Genomic DNA, 19,056 nt, shown 5'->3' with positions numbered 1-19,056 from the left:
GTAGGTAGTAAAAAATCGTCGCGAAATCCATCATTAAACAACTTAGGTCCACTACACGAGATGAACGATTTTGGCGACGAAAGTCATGACCTTACCGCGAGTGACGGTGAGGTAATTAACCCTCCCACAATGCCGCCCGGCGATTTATCGTTTGATGTGGTTGCTGAAAGACTTACGTATACCTGGAACTATGTCGATGGTCGTTTTAAAAAGGTATATAAAAAGCAAAAAGAGATGCAAAATAGGATCAATGAAATTGACGTTTCGTCACAACAGGCGAGCAATGCGGCGAATCGTGCATTGTCAATGGCTGGAAAGGCCAATGATATAGCCAAAGCGAACCAGAAAGAGGTTGATAAAATCAACAAAGCATCTGCGGCATACGTCAAGAAAAATGACAGGTTCCAGGAAACCACCAATAAACTTATAAGTGATACAAATGATGAGATGCATCAATTATTTGATGACATACAAGAGCTGGATCACAAGCTTGAGGAACATGCAGAGGTATTGCAGGATGCAAATGCTACTACCGAACACCTCGCCAAAAAGGTCAATACCCTCGAACAACGTGTTAACAATGCTCCGAGCGGAGGAGGAGGTGGTGGCAACCGCCAACCTAATAAGATCGACGTGATGTTATTGAAAGCATCCAACATAGTATTTACGGAGCAAAATCGCTTGTTTCCACATGATTTCATTCAGAAATTTGAGCATTTTACAAATGCTACGAATGCTCCTGATGCGCATAAAGCACATGTGTTTACCACAGTGGTAGCTACGAACGATCGTGAGACCTGGATGACGACGTTATCGCCAGATGATACGTACGAGCGGACAAAGGAGAGTTTTTTGAGATTCTATTGGAATGAACGTGCCCAAGATATGCTCGAACGAGCGTGCGACAATTTTGATTGTGCAAACAGCCTACAAGACGTAATTGGGCAATTAATTCGATTTACTATCGCGCTAAGCCATTCTGACCACCGTAGTACGTCCTACATAATCGATACGATCGCACATAAACTACCTGGTGCATACCAGATGCGAGTCGAAAAGAAAGGTCAAACAATAGAGCAATTTATTGAAAAGCTACGTGCGTTAAGTGAAATTAATATCGATTTTGCTAAACACAAGAAGGTAAGGATTATGCCGAACGTGCAATCCAAACCAACCCCCCAGTGGACGTTGCAACAACAAATGATTATGAGTGGGGTATGGCCCCCTCATGCTCCACCTACGATCCAAATGGGACCGATGGGACCGCTCCCTCCCACTCCACCCCCATTAATGCAACATCCACTTTTTTCGGCACCAACGGTACCGCCGGTACGCCCGAATGCATTCCGGTATCCCCCATTAATTAGAGGCCAAGCTAATCCACAGGGGTGGATACCCAGGCATATATTTAAACGAGGAAACAATCGGAATGCAAATCACAACCAAAATGTGTATTACACACCACCCGCGCAAAATAATGCGAACGCCAATGCAGCAATTCCAATGCCCCCACCCACAGCACAGAATGCTCCATTGCCAATAATGCCAGCTAAGTTTATGATGATAGACCCGAACGGAATACCAAGAATGGTAACTGGTACACAAGTACCCCTTCAACCCCTATATAATGACGATGATGATTTTTATTATAGCGATGAACACCAACCATTGTATGATGAAATACAAAAACAATACAATGATTGGTATGATGCATGTTTAAATCAACAGATGCACCAAGCGACAATTACCGAATTACCGCAACAGCAACAAACCGTTGACAATTCGATGCAAGTTCAATACGCCACGCTTATGCACCCAGCACCTACCGCCGCGCACGTGGCCACAAACGTAAACAGCCCGCACGTCCCGCCTACTCCTACAGCTACGAGTATTCTAACGAGCACCACGAATACAGCGTCTACGACGACTCAACCAGCAGCCACCACGGCGACTTCGGGAAACCGACAGAGCTAGGGGAAGAGAGGGATAAACCTAGCCACATAGAGATCCCTAATGATATGTTTTATGAGTACGTGTGGATCGGCGATGGTTTGGTCCATCATCTCAAACGAGGTGACGTCGACCAAATCGAAAAATTACCAGATTACGTACGTGATCAAATAGGCCTAGAAGAGCTCTATGCGAGCCTTCAAAAGGTGACTTTTACACCTAATGCCAAGGTAGTATTGTCGCTAGGACAACGAGAATTAAATTTTTCAAGGAAACCTTACGAGGTCGTAGAGAAGCAAATTAACAGCATTATTAATTTGCTATTGGACGTTAAAAAAGTCCAGCATATATTTTTAATGATGCCGCTGGTAAAACCTCGTAAAAAAGGTGACAAACCAGTAAGCTTAAGTAGGTATATTGCGTATAGAAATATTTTAGTAAAACTAACAGACGACAAACGTATCACATTTTGGCGCCAGATGGCGTACGCATATCTAAAATTAGAAAAGATCCATACGGAAAATGGCGATGAATTTGATCGACCTGCGATCGATCAAAGAAATAATGTAATACCATTACAGAATAAATTCTTTTATTCGAAAGCGTACAATCGATATTACCCAGACATGTCGATGTACACGCACGTGTTTCAGATGGTTGTGCACGCTCTCGATAAATGGGAAACATCTGTACTTGATTATAAACGTGATAGAGAGGCCCCGCCGCGGGAAGCTGCATTAGGACGTCTGAAAACATTATTCGAATCGAATATCGACCGAAATAAAAACCCTATGGACGAGAAAATTTACATAAACAACTCGATGATGAAGAAATTAATCCAAGCGTTGTCTATGAAAATTGATTGCTGTCCAAATACGGGTGTTTATTTACGTCGAAAAATAACGCCAAACGGCGATGCAATTTTTGCAAAAATTGTATATGATCCGCCAGCTAAGGCTGGCCACTTATCCAAACCGGTGAACTTTGAAGAATTGACCATTCTTTCACCAAAACCGCCAAAACAGATTTTTGGCAAAGGTGATAACCAGGTGATTATGGAAGATGCTAATTCTGATGACGAGAATCCGGAAGTGGATAAAACACCTAAATTGAAAGTCAATGCGATTGATGCAATCGAGTATGCACACCCTGCTTCGAACGAAGATGAGATACAATCTATGACTCGTGATCAATTTATTGATCACCAAACGGTCGACCCAGCGTGTGTAATCCCGGTTATGATTGGATTAAAACCGATGGCGTTGCAATTGGACTCAGGGGCTCTGCCCAATGTAATTTCGAAGCCTGTCGTCGAGTATATTACTCGACAACACCCTCAATGGATTAAGTATATCCAATTACGCCGTCCGGTACTATTAAGAATGGCTGATGATAAATTAGTCAAAACAATGACTCATATCGTGGAAATTTGCATGAGAGTAGGTACTCAGATGATTTACTCACCATTTTACATCTTGGATACTCCCGCCAAATCGTGCATAATGGGCCGTGTGGCCATGAGATACTTAGGTATTTTACCTCAGCTAGAAGAGGGGCACGATTATGCTTTATGTAAACCACGAAATGGACAACCGTTCAAAATACCTTACCTACGTGAGGACGAATATAGGGACGCCTTGTCCGTCTACCATTGTGAAGTTGAACCACAATACATGCACGAAATGGTGCACAACTTACACAGAAAATCGGGATACCTCGACCAAGAGCTATTCGATGAGCAATTCAAGGCTCAACAGCTCTATAAAAAGAATATGAAGAATGACTTAAACAACCTCGTTCTCAAGGGTAAAATTACCGCGAAAGAGGCAGACGATGCCTATAAAGAAGTTGAAGGCTACTGTGACATTTTCAGCAACTCGCCAGGTCGCTATGTTGGCGAAAGAGTCAACTTCAAGTTTGACATTGACCCAAAACTGGGTCCTTGGAGAGGTGAAAAATTCCGTCCTTCGCAGAAGATCATGGAAGCCTTGAGAAAGACGATCGCAAAAATGTTGCGAGAAGGTATAATAAGGCCCTCACGGTCAAAATACATTAATACGATGGCGCCGGTCATAAAAAAGAACGGTGACATTCGGTTGTGTTTAGATGCCGACGAACTCAATAAAAAACTACAACAAGTGCTTACAGAACCGAACCCGGTTGAATGGATCATCTTTGAAAACAAAGGTGATGAATTATTTTGCACTCTCGATTTTACTGCCGGTTTCTGGCAGCTGGTTCTCGACGAGGCATCGCGTCAATACACCGCATTCCAAGTATGCGGACAAGTTTATGAGTTTTGTCGATTACCGTACGGTTTGAAAATATCAAGTGGCGAGTTCGTTCACATGATAAATCAGGTGATTCCTGACATGAAAGGAGTGACTAAGTTTGTTGACGACGTCAAAGTGTCTGGTGCAACATTTAGAGAGACTTTAGATCGTCTGAAAGAAGTATTCGAAGCAATTCGAAAGAATGGTTTAAAATTAAACCCTAACAAGACGCAATTTTTCCGCGAATACGCGGAACATTTGGGCTTCATTATTTCAAAAGATGAAGTTGCCAAACAGAGTGAGAAAATAAAGAAATTTATGGAATTTGTCGAAAAACACACGAAGAAAGGGAAATTTGCACTAAAAACGGTGAAAGAAATTCTCACTCTGGTAGGACTAACCGGTCTTTATAGGAATTTTATTCCTAATTATATGCAAATTTTGCGACCTATCTATGACCTTACCAAGGGTAATGAAGACAAGGTCGTATGGGGCAAGGAACAAGAAAAAGCTTTTGAGCAATTGAAAGCTGAGTATTGCAAAGATTTCAAACTGAAACCACCGCCTCAAGATGGTGATTTGTATCTTGATACGTACGTATCCGAAGATGCAATGAACGCTGTGTTATTCTACATAGATAAGATATCGAAAGAGAAGCATATATGCTTATTTGTATCGAAACTTTTTGAAACACATCAGAAGAATTTCACGCTTTTCGATCGTGAAATGATGACACTGGTGCAAGTTTTGAAAAAGGTCCAAATGTGGGTAATTGGACGAAAAATTCACGTTCGGAAGAATTTATTGGCGATCGCTAATAGGTACAGAGAGATGGCGCAAACACATCGTAAAGCTGCTCATTGGATTACTTGGTTCAATTGTTTCGATCTACAATGGACTATGGATAAATCCAATAAGCACTTGTACAGTGTAAAAGCGCCAGAATTGGAATTAAAGAATTTTTCGACCGAAATACCACCTTTGGAAGTGTTATTTGTTGAAGAAAATATCACGATACTTCATAATCGTCTGAACGATATTCCTAAGTTCCAAAACGGAGATGAAAAATGTGAAGCGATCATGAAGATTTTAACCACGCATTATCCAGAAACGGACAAGAAAGAAATCGAAATAAAAAAGCGTAAAGCTAAGAAATTTGCGATCAAAGATACGCTCGTATATGAAAATTCGGACGAATTGGACTTAGATGATGAGGAGGTCAACGACCTCACGCCTATTAAAAAACCAATGTTAATGAAAAGGCTAGATAATGGCTCGCTGGTACCCTACCTACCAGATACCCTGTTCTACGATACAGTAGACTACCTGCATTACGCGTATGGCCATTTGGGCCCAGCTAAGTTGGAGATGATATTTCGTCGCATGTATTATCATCCCAACTCTATGCACTACATACGTGAGATATGTAATACGTGTATTGTGTGTAAAGTGAATAAAAATTACACCAACCATAAGGTCTTAGAATACGGACAAATAGAGGCGTACGCCATTGGCGATGTTTTGTCAGTTGACATTTTTGGACCAATTCCTGCGATCGAAGGATATCCTAAATTTTTACTGGTGGTAAAAGACATTTTTACCGGTAAAACTTGGATCCAAACAATGTGTCATACGCGACAAAAGGATGTCTGCAACGCAATGCAAACCGTCCTTGCGGACATCGAACGTCGTGACGTAACCGTCAAAAAAGTAATTACCGACAACGGTACTCAATTTATTAGTGAATCGTGGTATAAGCTACTTGAACATAATGATATCAAGGTAGCCCATACCAATGCCTACAACCCGCAATCATCTTCGGTCGAACGTACGATGCGAGTAATCGGTGATAAACTGAGGGTGAAATTGAATAAAATTCATAACCCTCATAAACCCCATACGGGATGGCAAGGCTTTATTGGAGAGATCCAAATTGAAATAAATAATACACCTACGTCATTCGGATTCACCCCGAACGAGGCATGGGGCATGGTAGATGCTATAAATGCGAAAATGCCTCATAAACGAAAGAAATTCGATTTTACCCATAAATTAATCGAATTGAAAGAGAATTTGAGCAAAATTAAAGCTCCTTCAATTCCTTTATCGGAATGCTTTACGAAGAAATTAGACCCTACGGTCGACTTAATTTTAGATCCAGACGGATACGCCCGCGTAACCGCCGACGGCGCGTGTTCGAAGAATGGAGACGCGGACGCGGTAGCGGGGATTGGAATCTGCTTTGCACCAGATTCATTGAGAAATGTATCCGATCGGATATCACCTACTGAAGATTTCCAACTGTCGAATAATTTTGCTGAATTGTCAGCCATTATTCAAGCATTGGAAATTTTAAAATTTAATGACGTGAAAAAAGTTAAGCTTTTTTCAGATTCGAATTACGTCATTAAGGCTCTGAACCATACGGTTAACGTGTGGTTGAAAAACAAGTGGCTTAACGCCAGGAAAAAACCTGTCCACCACAAGAAGCTTTTTGAGCAAATTTTGGAATTGAAGAAATCGTTCGATTTCATTGAATTTCACCACGTCTACGCACGTAAATACGAATACACGAACGTGATAGCGGATCACTTGGCCAAAAAAGCTGTCTACACGATTGAACTGGCGAAATTCCAAATCGATAAAATGACTGACCGTCAAATAATTGAAACTTATATTCGGGAAAGAAGACGATTAAAAAAGATCGAAGAGGAGTACAAGTTCAACAAGGAGCACAAGGATCCAGACACGCTTAAGGAAGGAGATATGGTTTTGCTCACAAACCATAAATTGTCTAGTTCGGACAAGCAAACCGCGAAAAAATTGTACCAAAAGCGTTTTGGTCCATTTAAGATTCTCAAACGAGCAGGTACCAACTCGTACCTACTTGAACCAACCGACGGTTCAAATGTGAATCGCATTGCGAACGTTAGACAACTTACGTTGTTTTTAAAAAAGGCTGAAATTTCAGAAATGGAAAAAGATCCCTGCCTACGTTCGTGGCTTGATAAACGTACGTTAGAGAAGAAAATTTCTGATTTTTTGAATGACCATAAAATTGAAACCAACAACGACGAATCATCGGAGGAGGATGAATTAGAAATGGTCGAAAAAATTCAAAAAATCAAGGTTCCAAGATCGGACAAAAATGATGAAAATACCAAAAACGCCACGAAGGTAATTTTGTCAAAATTAGAAAAAATCGCGCGAGATCAAAGACAAGCCGCTCGAGCTAAGAAACGTTCGGAGTACCTAGCTAGTAAAGCTGGCACTAGTAGTGAAGAGCCAATATACGAAGAATTGGACACACCTGTGAAGAAGAAGAAGAAAAAGAAGAAAAAGAAAAAGGAAAATACTTCGAACGAAGTACCTGTCATAGATCTAACCACGGATGACAAGGAGAAAGATGCTGCGAATGAAGAACCAAAGGAAAAGAAAACTCGAAGATCTGAACGTCTCGCAGCTACCGCCCTTCGAATGGGACAACGGTTAATTATGAGAAAGAATACCAAAACGGTAAACCAAATTAAAATGCTTGATAATGAACAAAAATTCTACGGCAAGTATTACGGTACTGATCCAGATCCAAAAACTGAATACGAAGATGACCGTTCGGTAACAGTTAGCGAAAGCGAAAGTGACTCGTCTGAATTGTCTTCGGACGAAGAAAACTCACTGGAATTCATATTAAATAATTCGCCAAACAACTCTGATTCGGAGAAAAATGATAAGAAAGGTAAAAAAGCAAAATCGAAGATTAAAAAATTGGCGCTTTGGTTGATGGGTTCGAACAAAAAAGATTAGAATTAGCCAATTCAGCGACGCTCGTCGTTCTATCATTCGTATTCACCCGCACCCTCTAGCTACTTTCTTCGTACCGATCTCGTAAAATTCCAGGAAATTTTGCGAGAATCAGCCGTTCAGTTTTGGAAACATCACGCGTCATCTATCGATTGAAAGGCTATTATGTTGTGTAGATCAGTATCGAAAGGACGTAATTGTGCGTAACCAGAGCTAACGTGGCTATTTTTATTATTTAGCGCCTGATGCGGTGAAGTATAAGTTCGCGAGAAACCAGTACATGTGCGGTAATATAGTTTAATGTAAGATAAGTGCGTACGTATAATTATACAAGTACCTTACGGTGATAAAAAAACAGTGCTATTGGCAATTTCAACGATCGCAATGGATAACAATCGACCATTTCCATACCTGGCTCCCGCATTACGCAGACGTCGACCCTGGAACCTACGATTTGGGTATGTTACCGTTCGGATACGACTAAACGGAATGGTCCATGATCAAATTATACCGGATGCGATTAGCGTTAATGTACGAGCTAGAGGACGAGCCTGCACAAGAAGATTTTCCCGAATTGATCTCCGAAACATGATCCGCGAGCTGTTCCATCAAGATCTATTGTTCGATTTTGATTATAACCCAATAGAACTAATCATCATGGAGATTCACAATTTCTACTTCGCGAATGGTGATCGATTATTGGTAATTCGCAGAGAAAGCCGTACGGCACGGGTACGCATACCCATAGCAGTCGTCGATGACTTCCTCGATACTTTCGGCTTTATCCCGGCGGAATTTATGTAAGTTTTAAGATGTTTAGATTAAGTAGGATACGTACGTACCACCTAGTATTAAGTCAAGATGTACCTGATTTCTGATTTTTTTTTTTTTTTTCTTTCTCGATTTTTCGTTTCGAATAAAATAATTAATGTACACACGTATAGACTTCTTTATTTTACTTAAAGTACAATAAATGAACAAATTGACACACGTACAAAGCCAGAGAATAACTACTGTAACAGGTAAGTGAAATTGATTCTCTTGAATATCGCAATCGTGAAATATCACATCACTCTAGATCGGAGAATATTTTGCTAAGCAAAATTCGAATGGGCGTTCGTACGATTACCAAACCAAAAATTTTGACAAATCAACCAATGTGCCAGTAGTTCGATTAAGTGCGTTCTCGCAAAGCATAATATTTCGAGCGTATAAGGGAGGCAGCGTGCGTATATCGAGTACTGTAAATTGATGTAAAGTGATCGCGTTTATAATATTACCGTACGGTTAATTTACGAGTGTTTTGCTACGCAATCTTTCTACGTTCGTACGATGGCTCAGGAGCCGATTTTCCCCGGATTAGATCCGGCGCTTGCGGCCATTCGACCGCCAGAAATGCGACCACCATTCCGATCGATCTTCTTACAATTCCAGCGACCTCGACACGCAGCACGACGACGCCCGCGTATCGTAGTAACAGTCGCTGCCAATGAGCGGAATATAATACGATTCCTCCATATCAACGATTTCGACCAACGGCTAAATGAGCTAATTTTTCAAAATCTTACAGATTTCGCGCACGGAAACTCAGCAATCATTATCGAATTTCACCAACATTTTAATGAAGAAGGTGCGCAGCTGATCATTGCGAGGCGAAGAGATCGTACGACAAGGGTCTATCGACCAATGGCGATCATAGACGAGTTCCTGCAGCTATTAAGATTAAATTACGCGGATTTTGCGTAAAATTTGAAGTTTATAGACTCGAAAAAGTAAGAACTCGTCCGGTAACTGTTATATAGGTAACCTGTACCTCGGTATTTAATTTTAAGATGTAAAATTTCTCAACGAATAAAACTGTACGGTTAGTCCAGCGATATACGTATACGTATTACTTGTCCATGCCTACCAGGGCAAAATAAATAGGAACTATGTTCGAACAAATAGGTAAAAGCTTACATAAGAATCAACAAAATTACAGGAAGGGCAAACGTGGCAACAGGGGATAAAATTAACAGACTCAAAAATGAGTAAAAATTTAACGAAATGCTTCGAATAGTATATCACCATCGTGATAAGAGTTTAAAAATAAACTTGGTAACTATTATCTGAATAGATATGGGTAAGTTTCAATCGTATTGAAATCATTATTTTCCACAGATGGTATCGCAGTTGTGATATTAACACAAAATGCACCAACGTGCAAATAACCGAAAGGTAAGTACTTTACAATTATACCTAGATCGGGAAAATACGTAGAAACGAATGATTGAAAAATCTAAACATGTACGAAAACGTACACATTTTTTGATTTACTATTTTAAAAACCTGAAACGCTCGTTCCGCCTCACACTAACCTACTCACACCTCACTCAAATTACTCGTACAGTTTCACTCATGAAAACACATAAAACATCGTATATTTGAGACAGAAATAGGTGAGTTGAGTAGAGAAGGCGAAGAAATAGGTAGGTACCTACTTGCCTTGAAATAATACATAAGAAATGCCAGTTAGAAACGTATGTTTATTTTTTCTAACTCCACGCCCACCGGAGTGACTAATTACCATAAAAAGGTTCATTTTTTGCTGCAAATTACTCAAACACTCAGCGTACGATGAATACGAACCTTTTTCGGTAACAATTCATCGACCATTAAAATGGTAATTAATGCATCGTTCGATGCCCTGCTAAGTGAAAAACAACCACGTGCGTTGAACCAAACATGTTTTCTACACACGTGATGATAGCGAATAGGTTCGTACGAACAATATAACACATCTCAGGGTTCGGTTTCAAGGCTAAAATCACAATCAAATTCCTTTCAAAGGACCAAATATTCACTAGCGTGACAACTACGGATTTATTACCTATAAAAAATCAACTTGAAACCGAATAAGATGTCCAAAAGACCGCTTTCTAGTGCGTAATAAAATGAAACAATACGCACATTGCACGAACGTGCTTCTTCTGCTTTTCGTAGAAATTTGACTACGCCGCTTGGTCGCCACCAACCAGTCACCTAAGGGAGGGAGAAGGGCAGTTTTTGCGTAGCAGCTCATTTCTGTATACTGATATGATTATTCTCTTCTAGTCGCTCGTGTTATCATCATGCTTACGCTGGAAGAATGCGAAACGTTATCGCGCATTTTACTGATAATCAAAGAAATACTTGCTCTCGTTCGAGAGATGCTTTCCACCCTCCTCTAAATTATATTTATACAAAAAAGGCATCGAGCGACGCGCGCAGACGGATTCGAATTACTATCTATTGCACATATTGTAATCGGTTCCATTATATTCCTGTCTACCGCCCGGCTACAGTTCGATCTTTACGTTTTTAAAATTATCATTGTATTTTTTTTTATGTATGTTATTATCGTGTGTGAACGTTTTGCGAAGTATCAGTGTTCGATGAATCGAGTATTTTATTACTATTCTTGTAAATTGCGCGAATAATATGAATTTTTTGTGCGTACATTACGTGTTATATGTGTAAATACTGCGAGTACGATAATCCTCTAGTGTCGGTGTGTCGCGAATTATATATCTACGAACGCAGAGTGTTCGACATCTCGGGTACGTGTGTACGATTCGTGGAAAAACTTTACCGATCGCGAGTGAATTCAACCATGGCCGACGACCAAATTACGGTAATCTTGTGCTCCAAATGTCACAAACCGATTTTCGACCCAAACCAACGAGTAAATCATGATAATTTACCGACACTGGCCGCCACGCGCTGCCACGCTTTTCACCCGTTTTGCCTTAGCCAAATGCGAGGTGAGTCGATGGCTTCCGACGAAAATGGCAATTTTGTATTATGTCCAGAGCTGAATTGTAACCGAGCGATAAGGCCACTCGACGCGAACTTCATTAGTCCGGCAACCGATCAAATCGCCGCAGCTCCAATTGCCCGTCCGGACCCACAAATTGAACTCGACGCGGCCCGCCAACGAATTTCGAGGTATGAATACATCATGGAAAATTATCGCGAATCGGTGCAAGATAGAGATGCGACGATTCGCCGCTTACAAAATCAATTGCAGCACCAGCGAGAAGTCAATCGCCAACTACGTAACGAGAACGCTACGCTCGTAAATCGTAACCAAGCTACCAGGCCGCCGCGAGTCAATGTAGCCAGTCGCAATATGCCTAATCGTAACGCAGCTGTTACTAGTACCACCGATCAGCGATGTGTATCCACGACTTCGACGACTTCGACGAATACCGATACGACTCCGGCAAATACCGCCACAAACGCGGCGACGACTTCGACGACCAACGCCACGAACGTGACACCGCCGACACCTGGTATGTCTTCTGGAAACGTAGCGACCGTACGGCCTTTCGATAATGCTACGTCTCACCGCCGACCTACGAATTCGCACGCTGCTGCCGCATTGTCCAACTACGAATACGATACGCCGATGCGAGATCTACCCCAATATAATGCAGATGGATCGATCGCAACCATGGGCTTCCGACCCCTTCGATCTGGTCCGGCGCCAAGCAACGACAGATACGAGGCGATTCCACCTACCGCACGCAATCCAACGAGCAAATTCATCACCGAGCCTGCGAAACCTGCCGAGAAACAAAGACCGCATTGCATGGCAAATCTTTCGAAAAGCCACAATCGTTTCTACAAAAAATTCAAGATCGACTCCAAAATGCTCAAGCCGTTCTATCCGCTCAACGCCCTACCTCACGAGTTTACGACACTTGGCGTATTCGTCGGCGAAAATGACGCGAGATCGGCGGTCGCCGCACAAGACGTGTTATTGGCTGGTGATGGATTTGTGCTAGGTGTAGCTGAATGGATTATGTACCAACGCGATATACGCGAATACATGCATCCCGGTCTGTATGGACGCGAGATTCGTATTCGAGAATTCATCAGCACGCTCGCAAGTTTCAAACGGTTACCGCCTCGCCTCATCATCTCCATTGGTAATCTTGACGCGTTCGATAATTTCGACAGCGAAGAATTCAAAGAACTATTTCGCAGATTAATCAAGATTTGCCGCGACCGCGGAGTGCGTGAAATTTACGCTGTGCCAATTATTCAACACGCGGAGCAAGATGAAACTGTATACGCTTCGGTCATGTCCGTGTTTGAGGTGAACTACAGCACCATGCTCGGCGGACGCTACGCATTGATCGACCCTTACCCGTGGTTCGTGAACTACACCCCGACAGTCGGTGAACGACCTCCCATGTACACGATACAGGAACATGAGGAGTTCGCGGTATGGATACGGCACACGTTCATTCCGCCGACCAACGATGCCAGCGAGGCAATACGTCAACGGTATCGAGAACCCGAAAATCTTCTTCGCAACCCGACGGCAGAATCGCAATCCGAAAATGAATCTTCGTCGACGACTGACAATCGCCAGCTGACGCACGGCCCAGCTTCGACGTCGCGCGACGCCCAGCCGCACCAGGCCGTCCACGATTTGACTGAAGACGATGCCCAACCTGGCCCATCGACGAAAGCCGCACTCACCGAGAGTTGGGTAAACCTTACCGCCGGCGAAGACTCCGAAAACCGTACCAACGACGACGTTTCAACGGCCGAAGAAAAAATTGACGAAAGCGAAGGTTTTTCGGGCGTTCGAGCGAACGAACAGGAAGCACGGCCACCAACGCCTCAGCCGGATAACAACGACGATGCCGATAACGATTCCGTCGATTCCAAACTCCATATTGACGAAGACATGAAATCGTTATCCACCACGGTTTCAGATCTGAGCGACGATGAAAATCAGCAAGCTGAGAATACTGGAAAAACCGACGGCGATGCGACAACCGCTCCAAATCTAACCACGGACGAAGAAATGCTCGAATAAGGTTCGTTTGTACAATTTATCAATTTCAAACTAACAGCATGATATTGACGTACGTCATTGTTATTGCTTACGTTTGCATGGTACTATGAAGCTCCTGCTGGAAAAATGTAGACCAGAAACAAAATTGAAAAAGAGGAATTTTCCCATTTCTATTCAAAATCAATACTCGTACGAGTAATTTTGCATCGATCTTTTGGTAATAAATTTGAAAAATTTGGCAAATAATAACTCTTATCGATGCGACATGTCCTATTAATTAATCAAAATCTCTATCGTTCAGTTTGAAATTGATAAATTCATCATCGTGTTCGTGAATAACCCCAATTATGACGTACAGACTTTGTCTAAAATTCTCTCGATTCGTGACCTATGTAAATATTTTATACCGATCCATGACATATGCTTAATAAGCAAATTATTCATTAATTTTTACTTTGTTATGTAGTTGTTTGAGTTAAAATTAAGCAAAATCAAGATTTTTTTTTTTTTTGGAGAGGTTATTACTTTGGCATTAGTTGTAAGGCGTACGTATGTACCACATTTAGAGTCTTAGGACTAAAAATAACCTCGAAAATTTGTTTATTGTTTTTCGACAAGTATTACCCATTTTTACTTTTTATTTTTTTTTGTATTACGTTATGTTTGTACTCTACGTTTATAATTTTTCTACACGTTCGAGGTGGTATAACAGTTCGTGTATGAATTCAGTGATTTTTTTTTTTTTTTTTACGCTATGTCTACGTAAGTAGCATTTCCTTGTCTTAACGACCTTTTTTTTTATCGTTGATTATTTCCCTATGTTTAATTTCAAAGACTGAAATTTTAAGACTGAGTGTCTAAATAAGTTAACGAAATAGTATTGGTATTTATTTTATTTCTTTTCATAAACAATAATCAGTATTTACAATGCATGTTGTAACCTATACATCGAATAAAAGTACAAACTTATTTCTAATTCGCACATTTTTTTTCTTCCTAAACGTTGCACTTATTTTTACTGATGTTTACGATGGTAATTAAAGACCGGCTCGGAGGTGTTAATGACCCATATACCTGAAACATAAAAATAGAAACAATGATGTTAGAATACAATAACAACTATAGTTACGAGCTTTATTTTATTCCAAATTGATTTTTTTTTTTTTTTTTTGGCTCTTATTTACAATAGTTACATCGAAGCAATAATAATATTGGTAACCGGTTCTCACCTGTTTGGACATGTTGACTTGGACATCGAACTCGCAGCTACGCACGTAGCTCATCTTTTCCTCATCGTTCAGAGCTGCTGCGGCTTATCTTGATTGATCCATATTCTCACCTTTTCCGGACGGGTACCTGTAACAAAAAGGATCTTATTATTGCTAACTGGCAACTTTTTCGATGTCGTGTATCCTAGGCTAGAGCTAGGTAGTTACGTGTATTTGTTGAGTACATTGTATTTCGAGTAATCGATATCTGGTGGCTCAGTGGGTCACGTACGCGCCTGCTTCAACACCTAGGGTGCGCTGTGGTTCCAAATTTGAGAATTTTCTTCTTTCTTCTCTGCTCACCAATTTCTCATCCGAGAAACTCATGGGGGGCAGCAGGGTCCGTACGGACAGTGTTATCATTAAGTCATGTCTGAGTCTCACACCGTGATTTCCTCTGCTGGGAACTTAGCTCGCTGAGTCATAGCTGAGTAAACCTCGGAGGGCATATGTTAGACGGATATGCCTTAATGGTAACACGTATGTGTATAAACAGGTAATTTAACCCTTCCAGCACCGTTCGGTGATGTGGTTGGTAACAATGAGTGGTCAAGGTGTCAAATGAGCCTTCCAGCTTCTTTGGCAACTGGACCAACTTGTAGTTCGTTTTCGTGAAGCAAGCGAGTTGCCAAGATAATATGTCCTTAATTCTTTAGAGCTCCGGCCCTAGGTTTAAAGTGTTCTTGTATATTTTATAATTTAGTAATAATTTAGTAGTGTTAACGTAATTTGTAATTCCCCCCGAATAATCGTTGTATTGAACCCTTTTATTACTCCGAGTCGGTTTAAGTATTGTGTCATTTCTGACAATAATACATTCGTTTACACGAACTTTGCGTATGATAATTTATTGTGTTCGGTAGTGTACTATAAAACCCATAGCCGAGGTAAGTAATTAGCTTTATTACAATTACACTAGTACATCTCCGTATCCGATTACCTGCTTATTCGAGTAGGTAATTAGTCAGTAGGTATCGAATATACGAACGTATATTTAGTAGGTACCTACGACACAATATTATTTTATCAATGAGTGATTCGTTCGCGAACGAATTGCTCAGAGGAGAAAAATCGTTCGCGAACGAATGAATCGCTGAAAATTCAAATTGATTCAATTTATTGAATATGCCTATTGCCTATATTGACAACATGGTGGATCCCACGGTTTAATTCCTTTTCCTATCATTGAAAACTGAGCTAAATTCGTTCGTGAACGATTTGCTCAGAATCATCAAATCACTTGAAAACGACTGAATCATGGAAATTAGATCACATAATACACGACAACATAAAACAAATAAAAATCATTTACCCAATCATAGATCTATATGTATTAAGACATAATTTAGAATTGTGAACGATTCGTTCGCGAATGACTTGCTCATATAAGAAAAATCGTTCGCGAGCGAATGAATCACTGAAAAAGTGAAAAATCAAAAATGAGATACTGAAAACATAAAATATAATTAAAGTTCTTGGGTTTCAATCCTACCATTGAAAACTATGCACAATTCGTTCGCGAACGATTTGTTCAGAATTATTGACAAATCATTCAAAATCGTCTGAATCACTACTAATTAGTAATTAAATCCAGGGAAAAAGGACGTGGCGAAATTTGACGTTTTCGAATCCATCAGTAAGTAAGTAAGAATTGAAGATGATTCGTTCGTGAATGATTTACTCAAGAGTGGAAATATCGCTCGCGAATGATTGAATCAATCATGAAACAGATTAGATGAAGATGTCACGAAGAAACTAAAATCAACTTGAGTAAATACAAGTGGATTAAGATAATTCTGATTCTAAAAAATCCGTTATCTACTTAATTAATTGTCTTCTAATTAGACATTTGCATACCCATTGTAGAAAATGGTATATTTTACGTCGAAATTTGAAAGAAAAAAAAATTATATATAAACATATCTACATTTTGAGTGGTTTATTATACCTATATAATTATTTTCCGTTTATGATAAATAAGCAATTATCATTGAGATAAAAATGTTTTGCATTTCATGTGAACTTCTACTTACCTACGATTAGAAGAACGATGTGATCCTAAGTCCAGTCCACGAGTTTTGTTTGATTAGTGAAGAAGTTGTGAAGTACTCGTACCTACCTAGATATCAATTTCCTCGTGTCGACTACCGATTTTAAATCATGAAAAGTGTAATAATTTTACTCGTATTGTGCTCGTGTGGCTGGACAAATGGAGCCAATATTTTGTGTTTTTTTCCTGTACCATTCCGGAGTCATTACGCTTTCGCTGAACCATATCTGGTTAAATTAGCCGAACGTGGGCATAACCTCACCGTATACACAATATATCCGGACACTTCTTCATCACTCAAGTATCGTCAATTGGATATTAGCCCATGTATACCACCTCAGCAAGAAGTGAAAGGAAAAGTTGAAAATATTATGGCATTCAACATAATGTCATTTTTGAAAATGATGTACCATTTCCAACCAAAATCGAGTAAAGATTTTCTCAAATGTGCACCTCTGAATGAACTTTTCGAGTCTACGGATCAGTTCGATTTATTTGTGACCGATGGAGTCCATAATGATTGGTATGCTGGGTTTGCCTACAAGTTTGGATGTCCAATGATCAGTGTTTTTCCCAATACGGCCGTCATGCCGTGGTTTGCTGATACCATAGGAGCTATCTCGAATCCGGCATTTGTCACTCATTATGCTAGCAATGTTTGTTCAATTTCAAAGATGCTGTTTGCGGATAGATTGTTCAATACGTACGTTTACTTAATGATGCAAACTATTGGCTTATTTTATACCACGATTCCTGCTGAGAAGTTCGCTCGTGAGGTTTTTGGCAATGAGATGCCTACGTTGAAGGAGATTGTGAAAAATACCAGCGTGACGTTTTTTAATCATTATCCGGGTCTTAATGCTGCGATACCTTTGCCTCCTAATTTGATTCAAGTTGGTGGTATGAATGTGAAACCTGCTCATGTTTTACCTGAGGTTGGTATTTTCCTTTTAAGAAAATTTTCCAGATGGTTGCTGAACATTTTCTAGGGCATGAATTAATTAATTTCTATTCTGTAAATCAAACCAGTGCGTGATGGCTATTGGCGATCATGGTGTTGTACCGTTTAAAAACTTTCATTTTTGGCTTCAAAACTAAAAATTACCTTCAAACTTTTATCTCCAAGAGAACAATGAACCGGTGCTGTCACTCACCAGAAAAATGTATTCGGTCGGGAAGCTATATGAAAAATAATAAAAAATTGCTTTAGTCAAAAGAAAAAAACTAGAATTCGATCAACTGTGGAGAAGGCTCCTCCCTAAATCGAATATTAATTCTCGATCGATACTCGCATAATATCGACAATCTATTGTTAAAGATACCTATTGTATGATACAATGTCGACATATCGAGAGAGAAATTTTAGATTTAGGGAGGAACTTTCTTTTCCGTTAGGTAATCATAATCAAATTCGATTTTTTGTCCAAAACTGTTTGATTTCATTTCACATCAAAATGTCAATCTTCTACTATTCGGTGTTTTAGTTCTCATTATGAATTAAAATTATAAATTTTCGAAAATTGAAATTTTCATTAAAAATAGGTAGTTATCTCAAAGATGATCTATGTTTTCGACACAACCGTTTTGATGAAGGTTTTCAGTAGATCAAGTTGAAAATTCCTCTGATGTGAAAACGAAATGAAATCGTAAATTTTCCAACACAGAGTTTCCATCGATTATTCTTCAAAGCCCACTTTCGATACAGTATAAGTACAAAGGAAAAATCGCGAACTTTATGATGAAGATTTTCAATACAATAAGATGAAAATTCACCTGGCATGACATTGAAATGAAATCGACTTCGATAAATCTCCTATTACTGTTCGGTAATGCTCGATTCAGACAGAAAACGGTGTACTTGCCTATTATCAAAATCTTAGA

General features: G+C 40.1%; 1 protein-coding gene across 45 annotated transcripts in view; it reads left to right on the top strand.

Annotated features, from left to right (window-relative positions):
• LOC135844663 (UDP-glycosyltransferase UGT5-like) overlaps positions 1-19,056 on the top strand; it is a 448,533-nt gene that overhangs the window by 346,079 nt on the left and 83,398 nt on the right. Inside the window, exon 1 of one of the 45 annotated variants that reach the window (XM_065362947.1) lies at positions 17,208-18,110. The exons of the other annotated variants lie outside the window; for them this stretch is intronic. Within the exon in view, the coding sequence (XP_065219019.1) occupies positions 17,286-18,110 (825 nt within the window). The 5' untranslated portion in view covers positions 17,208-17,285. Of the gene's footprint in view, positions 1-17,207; positions 18,111-19,056 lie in introns of those variants that run through there. 45 annotated transcript variants of the gene reach the window in all.

Source organism: Planococcus citri, chromosome 4, assembly GCF_950023065.1.
Source record: "Planococcus citri chromosome 4, ihPlaCitr1.1, whole genome shotgun sequence".
Lineage (NCBI taxonomy): Eukaryota > Metazoa > Arthropoda > Insecta > Hemiptera > Pseudococcidae > Planococcus > Planococcus citri.
This window is presented reverse-complemented; position numbering and strand designations above follow the sequence as displayed.